The 21,497-nt window shown below is 31.4% G+C and overlaps 1 protein-coding gene across 4 annotated transcripts in view; it reads left to right on the top strand.

Annotated features, from left to right (window-relative positions):
- Positions 1–21,497, top strand: part of LOC127730895 (vitamin D3 hydroxylase-associated protein-like) — a 52,018-nt gene that overhangs the window by 21,212 nt on the left and 9,309 nt on the right. For all 4 annotated transcript variants that reach the window (XR_007995347.1, XM_052239499.1, XM_052239497.1 and 1 more), the window contains exons 8-15: positions 575–699; positions 4,873–4,998; positions 6,927–7,021; positions 8,508–8,613; positions 10,553–10,596; positions 11,294–11,333; positions 14,893–15,004; positions 19,533–19,672. Coding sequence is in view for 3 of the 4 variants with exons in the window: in XM_052239499.1 (XP_052095459.1) it covers positions 575–699; positions 4,873–4,998; positions 6,927–7,021; positions 8,508–8,613; positions 10,553–10,596; positions 11,294–11,333; positions 14,893–15,004; positions 19,533–19,672 (788 nt within the window). In the remaining variant the exon portion in view is untranslated. The remainder of the gene's footprint in view (positions 1–574; positions 700–4,872; positions 4,999–6,926; positions 7,022–8,507; positions 8,614–10,552; positions 10,597–11,293; positions 11,334–14,892; positions 15,005–19,532; positions 19,673–21,497) is intronic.

Here is a 21,497-nt window from a genome sequence, read left to right as displayed (position 1 = left end):
TTTCATTGACTTATACCCCCACATTTAATCTTACTTACATTTCATTGACTTATACCCCCACATTTAATCTTACTTATATTTCATTGACTTATACCCCCACATTTAATCTTACTTATATTCATCTACAGATGTTTTGGCACAGTACATTGACTTATACCCCACATTTAATCTTACTTATATTCATGTACAGATGTTTTGGCACAGTACATTGACTTATACCCCCACATTTAATCTTACTTATATTCATCTACAGATGTTTTGGAACAGTACATTGACTTATACCCCCACATTTAATCTTACTTATATTCATCTACAGATGTTTTGGCACAGTATTATCAATTTGCAATTATAAAATTTTATCAGTTTAAGGTATTACAGGAAAAAAGCTAAGATAAAGTAGATAATTATAGAATAGAGGCACTAATGGACCTTAATGTTAATGCTATTCTTACTCTATCATAAAAACCATGTGTCAAAAATGTTTAAAATTCATATGTTTTGAATGGCAGGTCAAAACTTGTGAATTTGTATGTAAAAATGATATAATACATAGATCATATAATTTTGTTTTCAGTAATTGCTACACCAGGACCGATGGCAGCAGATGTAGATGGCCTGGTTTCCAGTATGAAGTGTTTACTGGTACCCAAAATGTTTAATCTAGATCCAGCAGTATCCCCTGTTCCATTCAGAAATGAGGTAATTATTGAAGTGTTAATATCAATATTCTTTCATAGTTATAACTTTCATTGTCCTAACTGTATAAATATGTGTATACAAAAGTTTCTTTGTCTTTACTGTAAAAGATGTGTATACAAAAGTTTCATTGTCCTAACTGTATAAATATGTGTATACAAAAGTTTCTTTGTCCTTACTGTAAAAAGATGTGTGTACAAAAGTTTCATTGTCCTTACTGTAAAAAGATGTGTGTACAAAAGTTTCTTTGTCCTTACTGTAAAAAGTTGTGTATACAAAAGTTTCTTTGTCCTTACTGTAAAACGATGTGTGTACAAAAGTTTCATTGTCCTTACTGTAAAAAGATATGTATACAAAAGTTTCATTGTCCTTACTGTAAAAAGATGTGTATACAAAAGTTTCTTTGTCCTTACTGTATAAAGATGTGTATACAAAAGTTTCATTGTCCTAACTGTAAAAAGATGTGTTTACAAAAGTTTCATTGTCCTAACTGTAAAAAGATGTGTATACAAAAGTTTCTTTGTCCTTACTGTATAAAGATGTGTTTACAAAAGTTTCATTGTTCTTACTGTAAAAAGATGTGTATACAAAAGTTTCATTGTCCTAACTGTATAAAGATGTGTTTACAAAAGTTTCATTGTCCTTACTGCATAAAGATGTGTATACAAAAGTTTCATTGTCCTAACTGTAAAAAGATGTGTATACAAAAGTTTCATTGTCCAACTGTATAAAGATGTGTTTACAAAAGTTTCATTGTCCTTACTGTATAAAGATGTGTTTACAAAAATTTCTTTGTCCTTACTGTAAAAAGATGTGTTTACAAAAGTTTCATTGTCCTTACTGTATAAAGATGTGTATACAAATGTTTCATTGTCCTAACTGTATAAGGATGTGTATACAAAAGTTTCTTTGTCCTTACTGTAAAAAAGATGTGTTTACAAAAGTTTCATTGTCCTAACTGTATAAATATGTGTATACAAAAGTTTCATTGTCCTAACTGCATAAAGATGTGTTTACAAAAGTTTCATTGTCCTAACTGTATAAAGATGTGTATACAAAAGTTTCATTGTCCTAACTGTATAAAGATGTGTATACAAAAGTTTCATTGTTCTAACTGTATAAAGATGTGTTTACAAAAGTTTCATTGTCCTAAATGTATAAAGATGAGTATACAAAAGTTTCATTGTCCTAACTGTATAAAGATGTGTTTACAAAAGTTTCATTGTCCTGACTGTATAAAGATGTGTTTACAAAAGTTTCTTTGTCCTGATTGTCCTTACTGTAAAAAGATGTGTGTACAAAAGTTTCTTTGTCCTTACTGTAAAAAGATGTGTATACAAAAGTTTCTTTGTCCTTACTGTATAAAGATGTGTATACAAAAGTTTCATTGTCCTAACTGTAAAAAGATGTGTTTACAAAAGTTTCATTGTCCTAACTGTAAAAAGATGTGTATACAAAAGTTTCTTTGTCCTTACTGTATAAAGATGTGTTTACAAAAGTTTCATTGTTCTTACTGTAAAAAGATGTGTATACAAAAGTTTCATTGTCCTAATTGTATAAAGATGTGTTTACAAAAGTTTCATTGTCCTTACTGTATAAAGATGTGTATACAAAAGTTTCATTGTCCTAACTGTAAAAAGATGTGTATACAAAAGTTTCATTGTCCTAACTGTATAAAGATGTGTATACAAAAGTTTCATTGTCCTAACTGTATAAGGATGTGTTTACAAAAGTTTCTTTGTCCTTACTGTAAAAAGATGTGTTTACAAAAGTTTCATTGTCCTTACTGTATAAAGATGTGTATACAAAAGTTTCATTGTCCTAACTGTATAAGGATGTGTATACAAAAGTTTCTTTGTCCTTACTGTAAAAAGATGTGTTTACAAAAGTTTCATTGTCCTAACTGTATAAAGATGTGTATACAAAAGTTTCATTATCCTAACTGTATAAAGATGTGTTTACAAAAGTTCCATTGTCCTAACTGTATAAAGATGTGTATACAAAAGTTTCATTGTCCTAACTGTATAAAGATGTGTATACAAAAGTTTCATTGTCCTAACTGTATAAAGATGTGTTTACAAAAGTTTCATTGTCCTAACTGTATAAAGATGTGTATACAATAGTTTCATTGTCCTAACTGTATAAAGATGTGTTTACAAAAGTTTCATTGTCCTGACTGTATAAAGATGTGTTTACAAAAGTTTCTTTGTCCTGACTGTATAAAGATGTGTTTTCAAAAGTTTCATTGTCCTAACTGTATAAAGATGTGTTTACAAAAGTTCCATTGTCCTAACTGTATAAAGATGTGTATACAAAAGTTTCATTGTCCTAACTGTATAAAGATGTGTATACAAAAGTTTCATTGTCCTAACTGTAAAAAGATGTGTATACAAAAGTTTCATTGTCCAACTGTATAAAGATGTGTTTACAAAAGTTTCATTGTCCTTACTGTATAAAGATGTGTTTACAAAAATTTCTTTGTCCTTACTGTAAAAAGATGTGTTTACAAAAGTTTCATTGTCCTTACTGTATAAAGATGTGTATACAAATGTTTCATTGTCCTAACTGTATAAGGATGTGTATACAAAAGTTTCTTTGTCCTTACTGTAAAAAAGATGTGTTTACAAAAGTTTCATTGTCCTAACTGTATAAATATGTGTATACAAAAGTTTCATTGTCCTAACTGCATAAAGATGTGTTAACAAAAGTTTCATTGTCCTAACTGTATAAAGATGTGTATACAAAAGTTTCATTGTCCTAACTGTATAAAGATGTGTATACAAAAGTTTCATTGTTCTAACTGTATAAAGATGTGTTTACAAAAGTTTCATTGTCCTAACTGTATAAAGATGAGTATACAAAAGTTTCATTGTCCTAACTGTATAAAGATGTGTTTACAAAAGTTTCATTGTCCTGACTGTATAAAGATGTGTTTACAAAAGTTTCTTTGTCCTGATTGTCCTTACTGTAAAAAGATGTGTGTACAAAAGTTTCTTTGTCCTTACTGTAAAAAGATGTGTATACAAAAGTTTCTTTGTCCTTACTGTATAAAGATGTGTATACAAAAGTTTCATTGTCCTAACTGTAAAAAGATGTGTTTACAAAAGTTTCATTGTCCTAACTGTAAAAAGATGTGTATACAAAAGTTTCTTTGTCCTTACTGTATAAAGATGTGTTTACAAAAGTTTCATTGTTCTTACTGTAAAAAGATGTGTATACAAAAGTTTCATTGTCCTAACTGTATAAAGATGTGTTTACAAAAGTTTCATTGTCCTAACTGTATAAAGATGTGTATACAATAGTTTCATTGTCCTAACTGTATAAAGATGTGTTTACAAAAGTTTCATTGTCCTGACTGTATAAAGATGTGTTTACAAAAGTTTCTTTGTCCTGACTGTATAAAGATGTGTTTTCAAAAGTTTCATTGTCCTAACTGTATAAAGATGTGTTTACAAAAGTTCCATTGTCCTAACTGTATAAAGATGTGTATACAAAAGTTTCATTGTCCTAACTGTATAAAGATGTGTATACAAAAGTTTCATTGTCCTAACTGTATAAAGATGTGTTTACAAAAGTTTCATTGTCCTAACTGTATAAAGATGTGTATATAAAAGTTTCATTGTCCTAACTGTATAAAGATGTGTTTACAAAAGTTTCTTTGTCCTGACTGTATAAAGATGTGTTTTCAAAAGTTTCATTTTCCTAACTGTATAAAGATGTGTTTACAAAAGTTTCATTGTCCTAACTGTAAAAAGATGTTTATTAAAAAAGTTTACAAAAGTTTCTTTGTTTGATATTTCTTTCATTGTCATAACTGTAAGGGATAACCATAGAATTGAAAAAAAATAAAGCAAAACCAAAAACTGGGTTATATAGTGAACAATTCTTCAGGGATTTCACTTGCACAGAAAATCTTGTATATTAAAGAAATCTGGCTTTCAAAATCAGTAATACAACCAGGAAAAAACAGATTTGGGAAAACAAACAGTAAACAAAACTTGGAACTTCTACAACGTATAATAGCACAAAAAAAAATAACAATTACATACCAGTTGTTTTGAAAAAAATGTCAGATAGAACAAAGTTGTGCAGGAAGATTTTTATGTAGTGACCTGATATAACTAGACAAGGAATTCAAGATATATATTTAATAATATATTGTTTTACTCATTGCAGATATATGAAGAGAAACGTAAGCTAAATATTGGATTTTATGTAGATGATGGAAGTTTGAAATCTATTCCTGCATGTCAGAGAGCAGTCTTAGAGGTCAAGGCCATGTTAGAATCACAAGGTCACACAGTAAGTAATGAAAAAATTTAACGTATAGCTATTTTGCTTAAAATTTTAAACAAATAAAAGATGTGACAGAAAATCATTGACTTAAAAAGTCGAAATAAATCTTAGAGGTTGTACTATATGTCATTTTCTAGATTATCCCAAATATAAAAAAAGTTTAGTGTAGATTTTAAAGATGATTACCAAAAATCTTCCAACAATACAAAAAATTCTTAGAATGGATTAAAGAATTCAGAATAAACTAAAGATAACCTCTGGATATGTTCCAGATTTTGGACAGGCCTTCATCAATGGAGGTTTAATTTAGTTTTGCATTGCTGTATTGATATATTGTTAAACAAAGGCCATGTTACAACATATTTATCCTTATATTTACATATTTTATGAACAGCCTCAATTTATTTTGACCATTAGTAGTAAAAGAGTCCTTCATTGACTCTATTCTAATTACTCATAAAAAAGACATTAAACAACAGAATGAAACTCAATCAACAAACAACAACAATCTGTTATCCAATCCACATTCTAATTTTGTCTGTAAATGAATTTGAAGATCTTTATCCACTTTTGAGTTTTGTTTCTAAGTGAATTTGGAGGTCTTTATGTTCATTTGAGTTTTGTCTGTGGTGAATTTGGAGGTCCTTATCTACATTTGAATTTTGTCTGTGGTGAATTTGGAGGTCTCTATCCACATTTGAATTTTGTCTGTGGTGAATTTGGAGGGTGTTGTCCACATTTGAGTTTTGTTTGTTGTGAATTTGGAGGTCATTATCCACATTTGAGTTTTGTTTGTAGTGAATTTGGAGGTATATGTCCACATTTGAGTTTTGTCTGTGGTGAATTTGGAGGTCTTTATGTACATTTGAGTTTTGTCTGTGGTGAATTTGGAGGTCTTTATCTGCATTTGAATTATGTCTGTTGTGAATTTCGAGGTCGTTATCCACATTTGAGTTTTGTTTATAGTGAATTTGGAGGTCTTTTTCTACATTTGAGTTTTGTTTATACTGAATCTGGAGGTCTTTATCTACACTAGAATTTTGCATGTAAATGAATTTGGAGGTCTTTATCTAAATTTAAATTTTGTATATAAGTGAATTTGGAGGTCCTTATCCACATTTGAGTTTTGTCTGAAAGTGAATTTAAATGTCTTTATCCACATTTGAGTTTTGTCTTTAAGTGAATTTTGGATGTCTTTATCCACATCTAAGTTTTTTCTGTAAGTGAATTTGGAGGTGTTTATCACCATTTGAGTTTTGTACTTAACTAAATTTGGAGATCTTTATGTACATTTGAGTTATTTGGATGTCTTTATCCACATTTGAATTTTGTCTATGGTGAATTTGGAGGTCCTTGTCCACATTTGAGTTTTGTCTGTAAGTGAATTTGGAGGTCCTTGTCCACATTTGAGTCTTGTCTGTAAGTGAATTAGGAGGTCCTTATCCACATTTGAATTTTGTCTGTGGTGAATTTGGAGGTCTTTATCCACATTTGAATTTTGACTGTGATAAATTTGGAGGTCTTTTTCTACATTTGAGTTTTTGTTTGTAAGTGAATTTGGAAGTCTTTATCCACATTTGAATTTGTATGTGGTGAATTTAGAGGTCTTTTTCCACATTTGAGTTTTTTCAGTTAATGTGTTTGGAGGTCCTTATATACACATTTGAGTTTTGTCATTGCAAACAAAATGTGGATATTTTATACTATCTCAATGATTTTAGCCTAAAACATCCATTTGACCACAAAAAGTGTGTTTACAAAAAGATTATATAAATATGAAATTGTAATTTATTATTAAAAGAGTTTAGAATATGAATGTTTCTGTAGCTTGTTAAAATTATATTATGTTTTTTGCTGTTTTAAACTGAAGACATGATGTTATCTCTTTCCTTTCAAGGAAATTTAAATCCAGGTTTATGTTTTTTTTTCTGTAGTTGATCCCTTTTGAACCTTTAGATATTTCCAAGATGTCAGAACTGTTTATAAAAGCAACATTTGCTGATGGTGGTAAAATTTTTGTTGACATTCTGTGAGTAATAACTTAACATTGATTGATACTGATAAAAGAAGGGTTTTGACTTTCTCTGAGTAAATAATCCTATCATTTACTGATGTTGGTAAAAGTTTTGTAGACATTCTGTGAGTGATGAACTACACATTAAATGATGCAGGTTAAAGCCATGTTGATGTTCTGTGAGTAATAAACTTAACATTTACTGATGCAGGTTAATGTTTTGTTGATATTCTGTGAGCATAGTCATAACATAAAAATTTACTGATGTTGACATTCTTTGAGTTATAAACTTAACATTTTACTGATATTGGTAAAAGCATGCATGTTAAAGGGGCATTAGCTGTAAAATTCATGTTCATCAATTTGACCCAATTCTTATGTTTTATTTATAATATACTAAAACATATATCCAAATTACAAAAAGTCAAAAAGAAACAATTAACAATGCCTGGACACGTTATAATGTATCAGCAATTCGTGCATATTTGAGACTAGACACCATCTAATTATCCATCGGGATAACCTATGATCATATAACCAATATAAACATAAATGTAAATAGACATACATGCATGTGCTATTGTTTGATTACATATTATAGATTTAAAATACATTTAAATCATCGTTTTACCTGTATGAGAATGATTTTTTGTCAGCTAAGTCAATAAAATGGTTATTCCTGGTGACTCCCTTGTTTCACTTTTCAATGCTTACATTTTTTTCTGTTTAATGAATGAGCACTCTAACCACATGCTTAACACATGAGCAACCGTCTCCACCAAGGTTCTAATTAAAGTTTGCTTGAATACGGATTCAAATGAGGTTTATTGACTTGCAAGCCAATAATACATTAGCAATGTTTTTCAGCTGCTATTGACGAAATCAAATCAAACTGACTGCTAATAGCAATATATTATTTCTGTATTCTGTTTTAATAAATGTTTGAAGAAGAAAAAAAATCCTGTTTTAATTGTTTACCTAATTCGTAGCTAACGCCCCTTTAAAGCTTTGTTGACATTCTGTGTGTAAGTGTGTAATTAACTCAACATTTACTAATGCTTGTAAAAGCTTTGAGTAATAAACATAACATTTACTTATGCTTGTAAAAGCTTTTAGTAATAAATATAACATTTACTGATGCTTGTAAAAGCTTTGTTTTACATTATGTGAGTTATAAACTTAACATTTACTGATGCTGGTAAAATAGCTGTTTTGACATTTCAATCATTTTCTGATGCTGGTAAAAGAATTTTTGAAATTCTGTGAATAAATTGAATTATTTCCCCTTATTTAAAAAAGTTTTTGTATTTAAGCTGTTATTGATTACTCATGCGAATTCCACCTATATTTGGTATTGATTGACTGATTGTTGGTTGCTTAATGTACAGTGGCAAATAATGCATGCATATTCAGAATGATGTGTAAGAAAATGGAAAGTAACTGTTAAATAATATTAGATATTGCTAATATAAAATTATTTAAAATATTTATCTTATTACAGATCAACAGACCAAGTAGATCCAACAATATCTATTACAATGATGTCATTTAAAATGCCTAAATGGTTGTATAAGGTAATGGTTATGGTTGGGAGATTACTAACTAAGGTTTGTACCTTGTGTAAAGGATTGCACTAAATCAGGTTGTGACCGTTATACAGTCTTAGGTTATTGCACTAAATCAGGTTGTGACCATTATACAAACAGTCTTAGGTTATTGCACTAAATTAGGTTGTGACCATTATACAAACAGTCTGAGGTTATTGCACTAAATTAGGTTGTGACCATTATACAAACAGTCTTAGGTTATTGCACTAAAAGAGGTTGTGACCATTATTCAAACAGTCTTAGGTTATTGCACTAAATGAGGTTGTGACCATTATTCAAACAGTCTGAGGTTTGTACCATGCCTCAATGGTTTTAAAAAAGTGAGGATGCTGATTTTAAGTTTACTGAGGCTTTTATCTAGTCTAATTTGTTATGAAAAAAGGGTTTAAGAATAATCTTAATGTTTGTTCCTTGCCTTTAAAAGCTGGTTAAATGATTGCACAAATGTTACACCTCACTCTAAAAGTTGGGGCTACATTGCAATCACCTTGTCAGTCCATTTGTCTAACAAATATTTTGTCCCACTTTTGTCTGAAACTACTGTACATATTAAGTCAGCAGCTTGACAGTAATGAGTATAACTTGTGTGTGCTATTCAGATCTGTCAGATACCTACATCCTGATTTTGATCATTTGAATCACAAGTAGGGTATGCTAAATTATCAAGACAATTGGTGCATTTTTGTTTATTTTGAGTTTACTTCCAATGTTTTAAACTTACCTAAATAGTTTTATAAGAAGAAATCATATTATGAGTGATATATCTTGCCTAAACAATTTTACAAATCAGAAATTTATTTTAAGATTTGTAGCATGCTTAAGTGGACATTGCATATGTATTTTATGTAGGACTGTATCTTGCTTAGGTATTTAATTGTACAAAATAGGAATGTTCTTGTGAGGGCTCTCTGTGGTCCAAATGGTGGGATATTTATGGCAAAGTTTTAAAACACTAGGGTTTGCATTTATTTCAAATATTTGTATAAAAGTCTGATGTTTTTTGTGAGATAACTGACCAAGGTATTTATCTTTAGCTTACCGTTATATATATATATTGCTGTATACTGAGTAGCTTTAGAAATACAACATGAATTACTAAAATTCTTAACAAATAAAACTTCATGAAAAGTTTCTATATCATTTTATAGGGACATTGGGTCTATATGATTAACACTTTTACAAGTTTTTGTCTTATTTATGATTTAGCCATTTTAAGTGTGAATAAAAGGATCTGTATGGTATATACCTATCAGAAAACAACCTAATGACATAATGAAACAAAAAATCTTCCACAGATTGCAAAATCATTTAATGTTCATGTTATGATAAAGTATTACAAAAAGAAAATGAAATATCAGTTTTAGATACTATTGCAAAGGTCATCATGTTACATTTTCTCATAAGGACATTCTGTAATTTTTGTATTTTACTGTATTTATGTTGTGATTCTAATTGGCTCTAGATTACAACAGAGTTTGTTTTATTTTATGGTTATTAAGACTTGAAAATAGTATTTTCTACAGTTTTGATGGTATTTACAGTAATTAATGTACTGGTATGATGTGCAGCTGTGGGGAAACAAAAACTATTGAGTTTTTCTAGGACTGATTAAGAAAAAGTGTCATGAACATTATTTGTTTTTGTTTTTCCATTCCATTTTGTATTAATGGGCATTGTGCATACATCTTCCATAAAAAAATATGAAATTATACATCATGCCAAATTAAAACACACACACCCTAACATTTGCATGCACACATAAACACACAGATTTTTGTGAGATATTGAAAATGAAAAAAAATAAAAGATATCAGAGTCTAAAGACAGTTGAATATTGAATGATTGAACAATTTTATTATAACTTGTTTTGTTGCTTGGAAGGATGTATTTTTTTTTAAAGACAACTGTGCAAATTTAGAAATTTTCTCCCGTTTTTCAGGACCATATGATGACTGTATTTGGAAATAGTTTCCTTGGGGTAAAGTAAGTATAATTTGTTAAAAAAAATATAGTTACGGAACACATCATCACTGTATTATAAGTTTATTTTAAAGGTCAACATGTGTTTGCCACTTGAAATGTGTTGTCATGACAGTTACATATTATTGAACAAACGCTGAAGAAACTGTGGTGATGTGGCTCAACAATTCTTACCCTAACGTGATTTTTATTACTTAGCAGCATACTGCTTACCAGGAAAAACTGGTCAATACAAACAAATAAGGAGTTGTGGTAGGATTGCCAATGAGACAACTATCCATCAAAGTTCAATTGAAGTTGATTTAAGCAATTATTTAAGCAATTAAAGGCAACTGTACTGCCGTCAACAATGAGAAAAACCCATACCCAATAGTCGGCTGTATAAGGCCCCGACATCAAAAATGAGGTAAAGAAAAATCGTAACAAAATATTCTACCATTAACATGTGTTTGAATATCTTTTGTGAATAAAGTATTTAGAGAAATCATAGCAATTTGGAATCAAATGGATTTTATTAGAAGGCTTTAATCTGCTTTGGAAACCATTTATAAATTACTCCTTAGAACCTCCTCGGTCATATTATACTACAGGCTTTAAACATTTTCGATTTTCTGTCAAGTGAGCTGTTAACAGAGCATCTGTTTAGTTATGTCAACTTTTGACTGATTATGATTTATGTTATTTTGCTTTTGTATTACAGATCAATAACAGAGTACTGGGATTTAGCTTTACAGATTAAGGTAGGCATATGTCACATTCTTTTTAGCTCACCTTTCTGAAGGAAATGTGAGCTTTTGCCATCACTTGGTGTCCGTCGTCGTTGTCCGTCCGGTGTAAACTATTTCAAACATCTTCTCCTCTAAAACTACTGAACCAATTCCAACCAAACTTAAGCTGAATGATCCTTAGGGTATCTAGAATAAAGTTCGTGTTTTATTTTCTCTTTCGTCAAAAAAACATGGGACCCCATGGCTAAAAATAGAACATAGGGGTAAAATGCAGTTTTTGGCTTATATTTCAAAACCTAAAGCATTAAGAGCAAATTTGACGGGGTAAAAATGTTCATTAGGTCAAGTTCTATCAGCCCTGAAATTTTCAGATGAATCTAACAACCCATTGTTGGGTTGCTGCCACTAAATCGGTAATTTTAAGGAAATTTTGCAGTTTTTGGTTATTATCTAGAATATTATTATTGATAAAGATAAACTGTTAACAGCAAAAATGTTCAGCAAAGTAAGATCTACAAATAAGTTCAAGTGACCAAAATTGTCAATTGACCTCTTAAGGAGTTATTGCCCTTTAAGGACAATTTTACACAATTTGTTTATCATGTTTTCTAACTTTAAAAAATCTTCTCCTCTGAAACTATTGAACCAAATTAAACCAAACTTAAAGCTGAATGATTCTTAGGTTATCTAGAAAAAAGTTTGTGTTTTATTTTCTGTTTCCTCAGAAAAAATGGTTGCCATGGCTAAAAATAGAACATAGGGTAAAATGCAGTTTTGACTTATATCTCAAAAACTAAAGCATTTAGAGGAAATCATACAAGAAGTTAAAATTATTCATTAGATCAAGGTCTACCTGCTCTGAAATTATCAGCCAAATCGGGTATCTGATTTTTAGGTTATTGCCCCTGAATTGGTGATTTTAAGGAAATTTTGAAGTTTTCGGTTATTATCGTGAATATTATCATAGATAAAGATAAATTGTAAACAGCAAAAATGTTCAGCAAAGTAAGATCTACTAATAAGTTTTTTTATGACCAAAATTGCCCTTTAAAGACAATTTTTCACAATTTGTTCATTTAGTTTGCTTACTTTAAAAAATCTTCTCCTTTGAAACTGCTGAATCAATTTCAGCCGAACTTGGGCTGAATGAGTTTCAGAGTATCTAGTATAAATTTTGTATTTTATTTCCTTGTATGTCAAGAAACATAGCCACTATGGCTAAAATGGAACATAGGGGTAAAATGCATTTTTTTGCTTTTGAAGAAAATATGACAGATACAAAGAACATTTAAATGGCATTTTTAAGCCACTCATTAATATATATTGAAAAGCAAAAATAATCATTGATGAAAGATTTAAGCAAAAAATTACAGGTGAGCTATTCAGGCTCTTGAGAGCCTCTTGTTTATCATTATTTACTGAACGTGTTTTATTCCATCATAGCTAATGGTAACCTTTTTGAATTTTTCTTTAAAATAAAAAGATACTGAATACTGAAAAATAAATACCTTTCTGAAAGTGTGGATGGGGGTTCCTCATTTATTCTTTTATTTTTAAGGTCATTTTTCTCTATTCTTTATATTTTTTGCCAATTATTCTCAACTCTTTATAATTTAACATCCCTTTATTCTCTATTCTTTATTTTTTTTTTACCTATTTTTCTCTAGTATTTGCCCATTATTCTCTATTCTGTTAACCCCAACCAGACCCTCCTTTATTGTGTTAGATTTTATTTTAAACTAGAGCTTTCTGCATAGCAGGACTCATACCCCCTGTACATACATTTTAGTTGCTGCTGTGAAATTCAATATTAAGACTATAACAATTTGAGATTTTTGGCCTTCAACCATTCATTTTATATAATCATTGCCTTTTTGGGGTCAAAAGGTGTAATACCACCATTGATTTTCCCCTATTAGTCTTTGTTAAATTTGCACTTTTCAAAAAATTGTGCAGAATTAATCTTTGTTTCAAATAAACAAATACTTGGCATGAGTAAAGTTTTATCCTGTCCAGTACTATAGAAAAAATTTCACATAACATTTCATTGCATATAAGAAAATAACCATCACTGGAAGTTAACCAATCAAATTTTCCCCCTGTTTTAACCTGTGTACAAGCTTTAGTAACCATGTAACCTCAAGTTTCCAAAATATTCTATAGAAACCCCAAATAAAGAAATAATGGTGCTTTGAAATACCCAAGATATATGTTTATGACTCAGAAATGTTTTACTGCAATGAAATGTAGGATCAATTACCTACAACTGTCAAATTCAAGGGAATATTTTTTTTCGACCTATTTTCGTATGCAACCGGATGTGGCGTACTATGATTTGGTGGTATTACACCAAAAGTCAAAACCACAACAACCTAATCTTACTGACAAATCACCTCATAATGCATCTGCAAACTTAGTTTGACTGATTTTGGGTAATCTAAGTTCTCCAGAGAACATTTATGCTCCAAATACAAATAACTATCATTGGGGTCAAGGGTCAAGTCAGTTCATATTGATATGATTTTGGTATTTGACAAATCCTGATCCCATGATGCTTCTGCATACAACATTGTGTCAATCTTAGTGCTACGATACAAAAGTTATGCGCCATACGCAAATCAGACAATGTTTTACTATCATAGGGGTCAAAGGTTAAAGTCAAGGTCAGTATGATGCTTTTGCATATAAAGTTTTGTCAATCTAAGTGCTGTGGTACAAATTTTATGCAAAGAATACAAACTAGACAATGTTTTACTATCCAAAGGTCAAAGTCAGAGTGACCTGACTTTGATATGTGACACCCCCATTTCATGATGCATCAGCATACCAAGTTTGGTCAACCTAAATTGTAAGTACAAAAGTTATGGCAGGACACAAATCAGACAAGGTTTTACTATCATTGGGATCAAAGTCAAGATCCGGGTCAAGGTCAGAGTGACCTGACTAAGGTATATGACACACCCTTCTCCCAGCCCATGATGAAACTGAATACCAAGTTTGATTAACCTAAGTTTTATGGTACAAAATTTATGAGCTTGACATGAATTGGACAAGGATTTACTTTAATAGGGGTCAAATGTTAAAGTCAATTGGTATATGACACACCCCCAGCCCATGATGCATCGGCATAACAAGTTTGATCAACCCAAATTCAATGGTACAAAAGTTGTAAGCTGGATAAGAAGCAGGATGGACTGATTGACAGACAGAAAGACAGATGATTAGACAAGGTGATTCCTATATACTCCCCCCCCCCCCACCCCCCACCTCCCCCCCCCCACCCCCCCAAAAAAAAAAATTGTTTGCAGGTGGGTATAAAAATGGTCAAGTTTTCACAAAAGTCTGTCCCATCGTGTTTTTATCTAACATCTTAAACATTCTGAGATTATACATTGAAAATGTCAATAACACAATTGATCACTATATGGCAGATAATGACTCTTATCTGACCAAATTCTAAGTTATAGACTAGAGAAAAGCGGAGATTTTAATTACATTGACATATTTTTCTGTCTGATAAAACGTTTACATAGTATAGAGCCTGAAAGCATGTACTTATATACTTAAACAGGAATATAAAACAGAATTTCTTAAGAAATGGAGAGACAATAAGTTAGATGCTATGATTTGTCCAGGGTTTGCTTACACAGCTATTCCACATGGTACAGTGCAGTATGTAATCAGTAAGTTTACCCCTATTTCACATTGTACAGTGTAGAATTGTACCAGTAAGTTCACACCTATTTCACATAGTACAGTGTAGAATTGTACCAGTAAGTTCACACCTATTTCACATTGTACAGTGTAGAATTGTACCAGTAAGTTTACCCCTATTTCTCATTGTACAGTGCAGAATTGTACCAGTAAGTTTACCCCTATTTCTCATTATACAGTGTAGAATTGTACCAGTAAGGTCACACCTATTTCACATAGTACAGTGCAGAATTGTACCAGTAAGGTCACACCTATTTCACATAGTATAGTGTAGAATTGTAACTGTAAGTTCACACCTATTTCACATAGTACAGTGTAGAATTGTACCAGTAAGGTCACACCTATTTCACATTGTACATTGTAGAATTGTACGAGTAAGTTCACACCTATTTCACATAGTATAGTGCAGAATTGTACCAGTAAGGTCACACCTACTTCACATAGTACAGTGCAGAATTGTACCAGTAAGGTCACACCTACTTCACATAGTACAGTGCAGAATTGTACCAGTAAGGTCACACCTATTTCACATTGTACAGTGTAGAATTGTACCAGTAAGGTCACACCTATTTCACATAGTACAGTGCAGAATTGTACCAGTAAGGTCACACCTATTTCACATTGTACAGTGTAGAATTGTACGAGTAAGGTCACACCTATTTCACATAGTACAGTGCAGAATTGTACCAATAAGTTCACACCTATTTAACATAGTACAGTGCAAAATTGTACCAGTAACTTTAAACGTATTCCACATGGTACAGTATAGTATTGTACCAATAAGTTCACACTTATTTCACACCATACAATGCAGAATTCTACCTGTAACTTTACATTTATTCCACATGGTACAGTGTAGTATTGTACCAGTAAGTTCACACCTATTTCACACCATACAATGCAGAATTCTACCTGTAACTTTACACTTATTCCACATGGTACAGTATAGTATTGTACCAATAAGTATAAAACTATTCCACATGGTACAGTGTAGTATTTATCAACTTAGTTTACACTTATTTCACACCATACAGTGCAGTAATCTACAAGTAAGTTTACAGCTATTCCACATATGGTATAGTGCAGAATTTTCTCAGTAAGTTTACATGTATTTCAAGTAGACAATTAAAAGTAATGTACCAGTACATTGACACCCATTTCACACCATATAGTACAGAATTGTTTTAGTAAATTTACAGCTAGTTCAGGCAGACAAGTGCAGTCAGTTGACATGTATTTCACACCATATAGTACAGAATTGTTTTAGTAAATTTACAGCTAGTTCATAGAGACAAGCGTAGTAAGTTGACACCTATTTCACACCATATAGCACAGAATTGTTTTAGTAAATTCATAGAGACAAGTGTAGTAAGATGACATCTATTTCACACCATATAGTACAGAATTGTTTTAGAAAATTTACAGCTAGTTCAGACAGACAAGTGCAGTAAGTTGACACCTATTCCACACCATACAGTACAGAATTGTTTTAGTAAATTTACAGCTAGTTCAGGCAGACAAATGCAGTAAGTTGACATCTATTTCACACCATATAGTACAGAATTGTTTTAGAAAATTTACAGCTAGTTCAGCCAGACAAATGCAGTAAGTTGACATCTATTTCACACCATATAGTGACGAATTGTTTTAGAAAATTTACAGCTAGTTCATAGAGACAAGTGTAGTAAGTTGACATCTATTTCACACCATATTGTACAGAATTGTTTTAGAAAATTTACAGCTAGTTCATAGAGACAATCGTAGTAAGTTGACATTTATTTCACACCATATAGAACAGAATTGTCCAAGTAAGTGTACAGCTCTTCCTCAGGATACAGTGCACAATAAATTTTTCCAATAAGATTACAGCTATTCCAAAGGGTTCATGGAGACAAGTACAGTTAATGGACACCTATTTCACACAATAGTACAGAATTGTACCAGTAAATGTACTGCTATTCCACAGTGACAGGAGATAATTGTACATCTGGTAGTTTTGGGTGATTAATATTTAAAAGTTAATGATGCAGTGATTTGTATAAAGTGTATAAAGTGTATGAAGAGAATTATTTCATGAAAAGCAGGAAAAGCATAAGGACTTTGTGTTCAGTTATTGAGATATGAGATATATGCAAATTAGACAGCAGCTTAACATAGAAAATTGTCTTAAGACACAGAGACAGGGGCGGATCCAGGATTTTGGAAAGGGGGGGCGTAGAATTAAAGTTCGCCAAAAAATTTTTTGGACCTTTTTTTGGCTAAAAAAAAAAAATAAGTGTAAAATGCATTTTATAGTTAAAGTGTAGGGGTTGGACATTTTTGGTGCCGTATTCTCTCCATCAATTATCTATTATGCAATGATTGGATGGATCCAAAGCTATGTACTAATTAATATATTTGATGTGGGATTTGTCAGTAAAAATGGACATGGAAAATTCTCGTTTGTTGTATGGTTAGTTAGCATATTAACCTCACTGATTTCTTGTTGTAAACAAGATATACGGCTATTCAATGAAATTTACAATACGACCGACACGAAGAAAGACAAACAAGCAATTTTATCCAAATGTTTAGTTGAAATGTTTCACCCAACAAGGGAAGTGAGGGGTTCCAAATCAACCAAAGGCTACGAATGAGTCGGAAATGACAATGAAGTTGTGAATGAGGGTCGACACATGGAGACATATAGGCCACACCCAGCCGGCAGGTAGCAGTCGTGCCTTGAAAAAAGTATTCAGTATATCAGTTCGGCGAAACAGACATTCCGGTCAGATATGGGATTCACATGCAACCCCCCCAAAAAAAAATTACGCCCGTTTTTTATTCATCATGTTCATTTAATGCTAAATAATTCTGTTGAAAATATTTATTTCTAATAGCAAAAAAGTGGACAAGATTATTGTTTTCAATCCAGATACGACCAGAATTTTTGTTTAAGGCAAAAATCAGGGTCAGAATTTGTTCTCTAAAATATGTCAGACTGCCCCTCAGATCAAATGGTCCGTACCTTAGACTTTAAATCTATATCTAGAGCATACTGACTGGGGATCACTTTTCAGCAATGTTATTAATGGGCTGGGGCGTGTGGGTTAAACATGTTTTCGTAGGTAAATAATATTACTGTGGAACTTTTTTTTTCATGAGAGTGTAATAGAGTATTACTTTCTGTTGGGTGGAATTGTGAAATAGAAATCAATACGTTCTTGCTCAATACTTTGTCGCTTTGAAGGCGTCATGCTTGTCATCCTCAGCCTAAGCAATGTGTTACTGTAATTTGAATTTCAAAATGACTGAGTGACGTTTTTTCGACGAACTGGTCAACTCCACCTTAGAGAATCACATGACTTTGACATAATCAATAATATATTACAGTAAATACGAGCGAAAAATATCTTTATAAGTAAAGAATTGCCGCATAAAAATTAAATACACAGGAAATGGCAAAGTTCACGAAGTCTAGTCTGATTAATCATTTTACAAAAAAAAAAAAAAAAAAAAAGTGCAAGCAAAGGGGCGTACGCCCTCTACGCCCCCATCTGGATCCGCCACTGAGAGAGGTCAAGATATGACCTTCAACAATAGACAAATGTCAATACAATATGTCAGGCTCTAAAATTATAGTTGGGAATAGATTAAGAGAGACTATCAAAGATCTTTTTTCAATAAAAAACATTACAATAGAAAAGTACTGATGAGGTTCATGGCTTTGTCAGGAACATGTGGTGGATTGTGGTTAAATAGTCTGTTTGAGATCACAACCCTCCCTATCTTAATCTCAGTCTGTGGAATAACAAAAAATACATAAACCAAGATTAAAAATAGTCATTAAAGGAAGAGCACTTTACTCTGTAATACTTGTGTAACAGGTTATTGAAGTAAAAGTACAATCCAAACAATACCATATAAAAAAATGCTTGCAGATACTAAAAATAAGTTTAAAGTACTTACATGTGTTATGCTGATATGAAATCCTGCTGTCCTACACCCTGATATCAGTTGCTATACTTCAGAGTAGATTTAATACAGCAATGCCATAAACAGTACAGACAGGCATGATGCTGGGAGCTTCCCTGAATAAATTTGTACAATGCAGACAAATTAAATCAAACATTTCAATCTTGCCTTTATATAAATCATGTGAATTTTCTTGGATATAATATTATATAGTAATACAGACAAAATCAAATGAAGTGATTTTATTGGTTTTAATGCATTTAGGTTTGTTAACTCTGTCATAAAGAGATGACATATATATGTTGTGTACAAAGTATCATTTTTATAATTTGTACAAAAATATTGTACAAATTATAATTTGTATCTTAACTTTGTACAAATTGTACACACTATAGCACTTCTATTTAATGACCACACAGTAAACCTTATTTTCAAAATAAAAAAAAATAGTTCTGTGTCATTTGTTTGAGCATGTGAGAGAATTATTGGATCAGGAATTGCAAAACATCTTTTACTTTTTATACATTCTTATTTCTATTTTAGGTGGAGTGACTTATACCATCTTATATAACTTGTTGAATTATCCTGCTGGGATTTTGAAAGTAACAAACGTGAAGCAACAAGACATTGATAACTTTAAAGACTATCCTTCAAATACATACACAGAAAAGTTAGTTAAAGAGGTGAGCTGTTGTCAATTGGTTATCAGAATAAAAATACAAAAAAACAAGAACTAAAATAAGTGATATTAGTACCAATATTCCAATGGTTAAAATGTTTTGTATACTGTTGTTTGTCTCTTGGACTTTTTCTATTTTGCCATGACGTTATCAGTGTAATTTGGACTTATGAGTTTGAATGTCCCTTTGGTATTACTATCTAAGCCTCTGTTTTATATCCATTATCTGGAGTAAGGTTTGGTAACATAGGATATGGTATAAATTATCAGCCAGATAGATACATTACTTTCTCTAATTCTTCGTCAATTTATCCCTTTCTGCACCCATTGTATAAAAAAAATTTAATCAACGTGTGGTTCGTTTGATCTCAGTTCTTCAATGGTTAAAATCCGATTATGACGTCGAATTTTCTTGCTTTCCTCTGAATTTCCTATCATGAAAAAAGGCGACCATGCCTGATGACGTCACATAGAAAGAACACATCTTTTTACAGATCATTAGAAAAGAAGGAATAAATTTGCCTGCATATTGTTTGAAAATCATTAGAGAAACAGATTCCACCACCAAATCTCGTGTAATACGATATTTATCCACTCTCTACAGTTAAATTTTAAATATTTAAAACGCTCGGCAAGCCTCGCGTTTTAAATTTGAAAATTTAACTGTCTCGAGTGGATAAATATCGTATCACACTCGATGCAGTGGTAGAATCTATATTTATAGATTGGTAACCGTTAGGTATCATACTAAAGTACTGGTGAGCTTAGAATGGACCATTGTGAATTTTGTACAGTATCAACTTTACTAATAACTATTTCTAGGCATCTCAATAAATACTAAATACTATATATAGCCGATAGCCCAGCAATACTGGTGGACCCCATATTTTATTAATTTAAATATAATTGATAAACACAATATACATAAAGCATCAGTATCAATGCACAATAAATTCACTTTCATTAAAGAGTTCAATAGAATAATTAGTAAATTGTGTTCAAAAATATTTTGCTCTGTCATCAACGATCCCGCCGGCCAGGAAAAACCAACAAAAACGAGTCACCTCGGTCAAACTCCATTTAAACTGCAGTCAAAAGACTACATTTTAAATAAAGTGGAAAATGTGGGAAACCTGTGTCCAAACCCAAATGTTCGGAAGACCGTCTCGAGAGTTATACTTGGACTGTATATAAAGTAAATATACTATCTATATGTAATAAGTAATAATTTAAGTTACTCTTTAGTAAAATATCTAATTCCTACTAAATACAAATTAGAATAACAATACAATTGAAAATGAACTTTATTTCACTGTTGTCCAGTCTGATGCTTGGCTAGAAGTGACCAACAAGGGAAAATATTCCCGCTAAATATCAATATCACGTGATATGTATATATACGTGTACATACGAAGTACCCGTATCAATAGTATTCACTAGTACCGTTATTACAGTAATTTCCCACTATACTATCGAACCGTTGGAAATTATAATTATTTTACCCAAGGAAACAAAATTTCTATTCATTCTTTTAAAGCATCAACAGATGTCAGGATGAATTTTTGATGATACTAAGGGAATTCTGGACTGTTATAAATATTTTAAAAAGCAATTGGATCAAGATGCGCAATTCATTTCCCATAGGCGACAATGGTAGCCTTTTCTTCCATTCCTCTGTCCATATCGTAAACTTGGATATGTATGATGGCTCGTTTCGAAGCTGAGACATTTTCACACATGTAGTTAAATTTTCAGGGTATGAAGTGCGATTAAATTTTTCAAAAATTGGACAGCCCCCCAAAGGCCCCATGTGATGCCACTTGAGCAAG

The sequence above is a fragment of the Mytilus californianus genome, unplaced genomic scaffold, assembly GCF_021869535.1.
Source record: "Mytilus californianus isolate M0D057914Y unplaced genomic scaffold, xbMytCali1.0.p SCAF_2, whole genome shotgun sequence".
NCBI lineage: Eukaryota > Metazoa > Mollusca > Bivalvia > Mytilida > Mytilidae > Mytilus > Mytilus californianus.
This window is presented reverse-complemented; position numbering and strand designations above follow the sequence as displayed.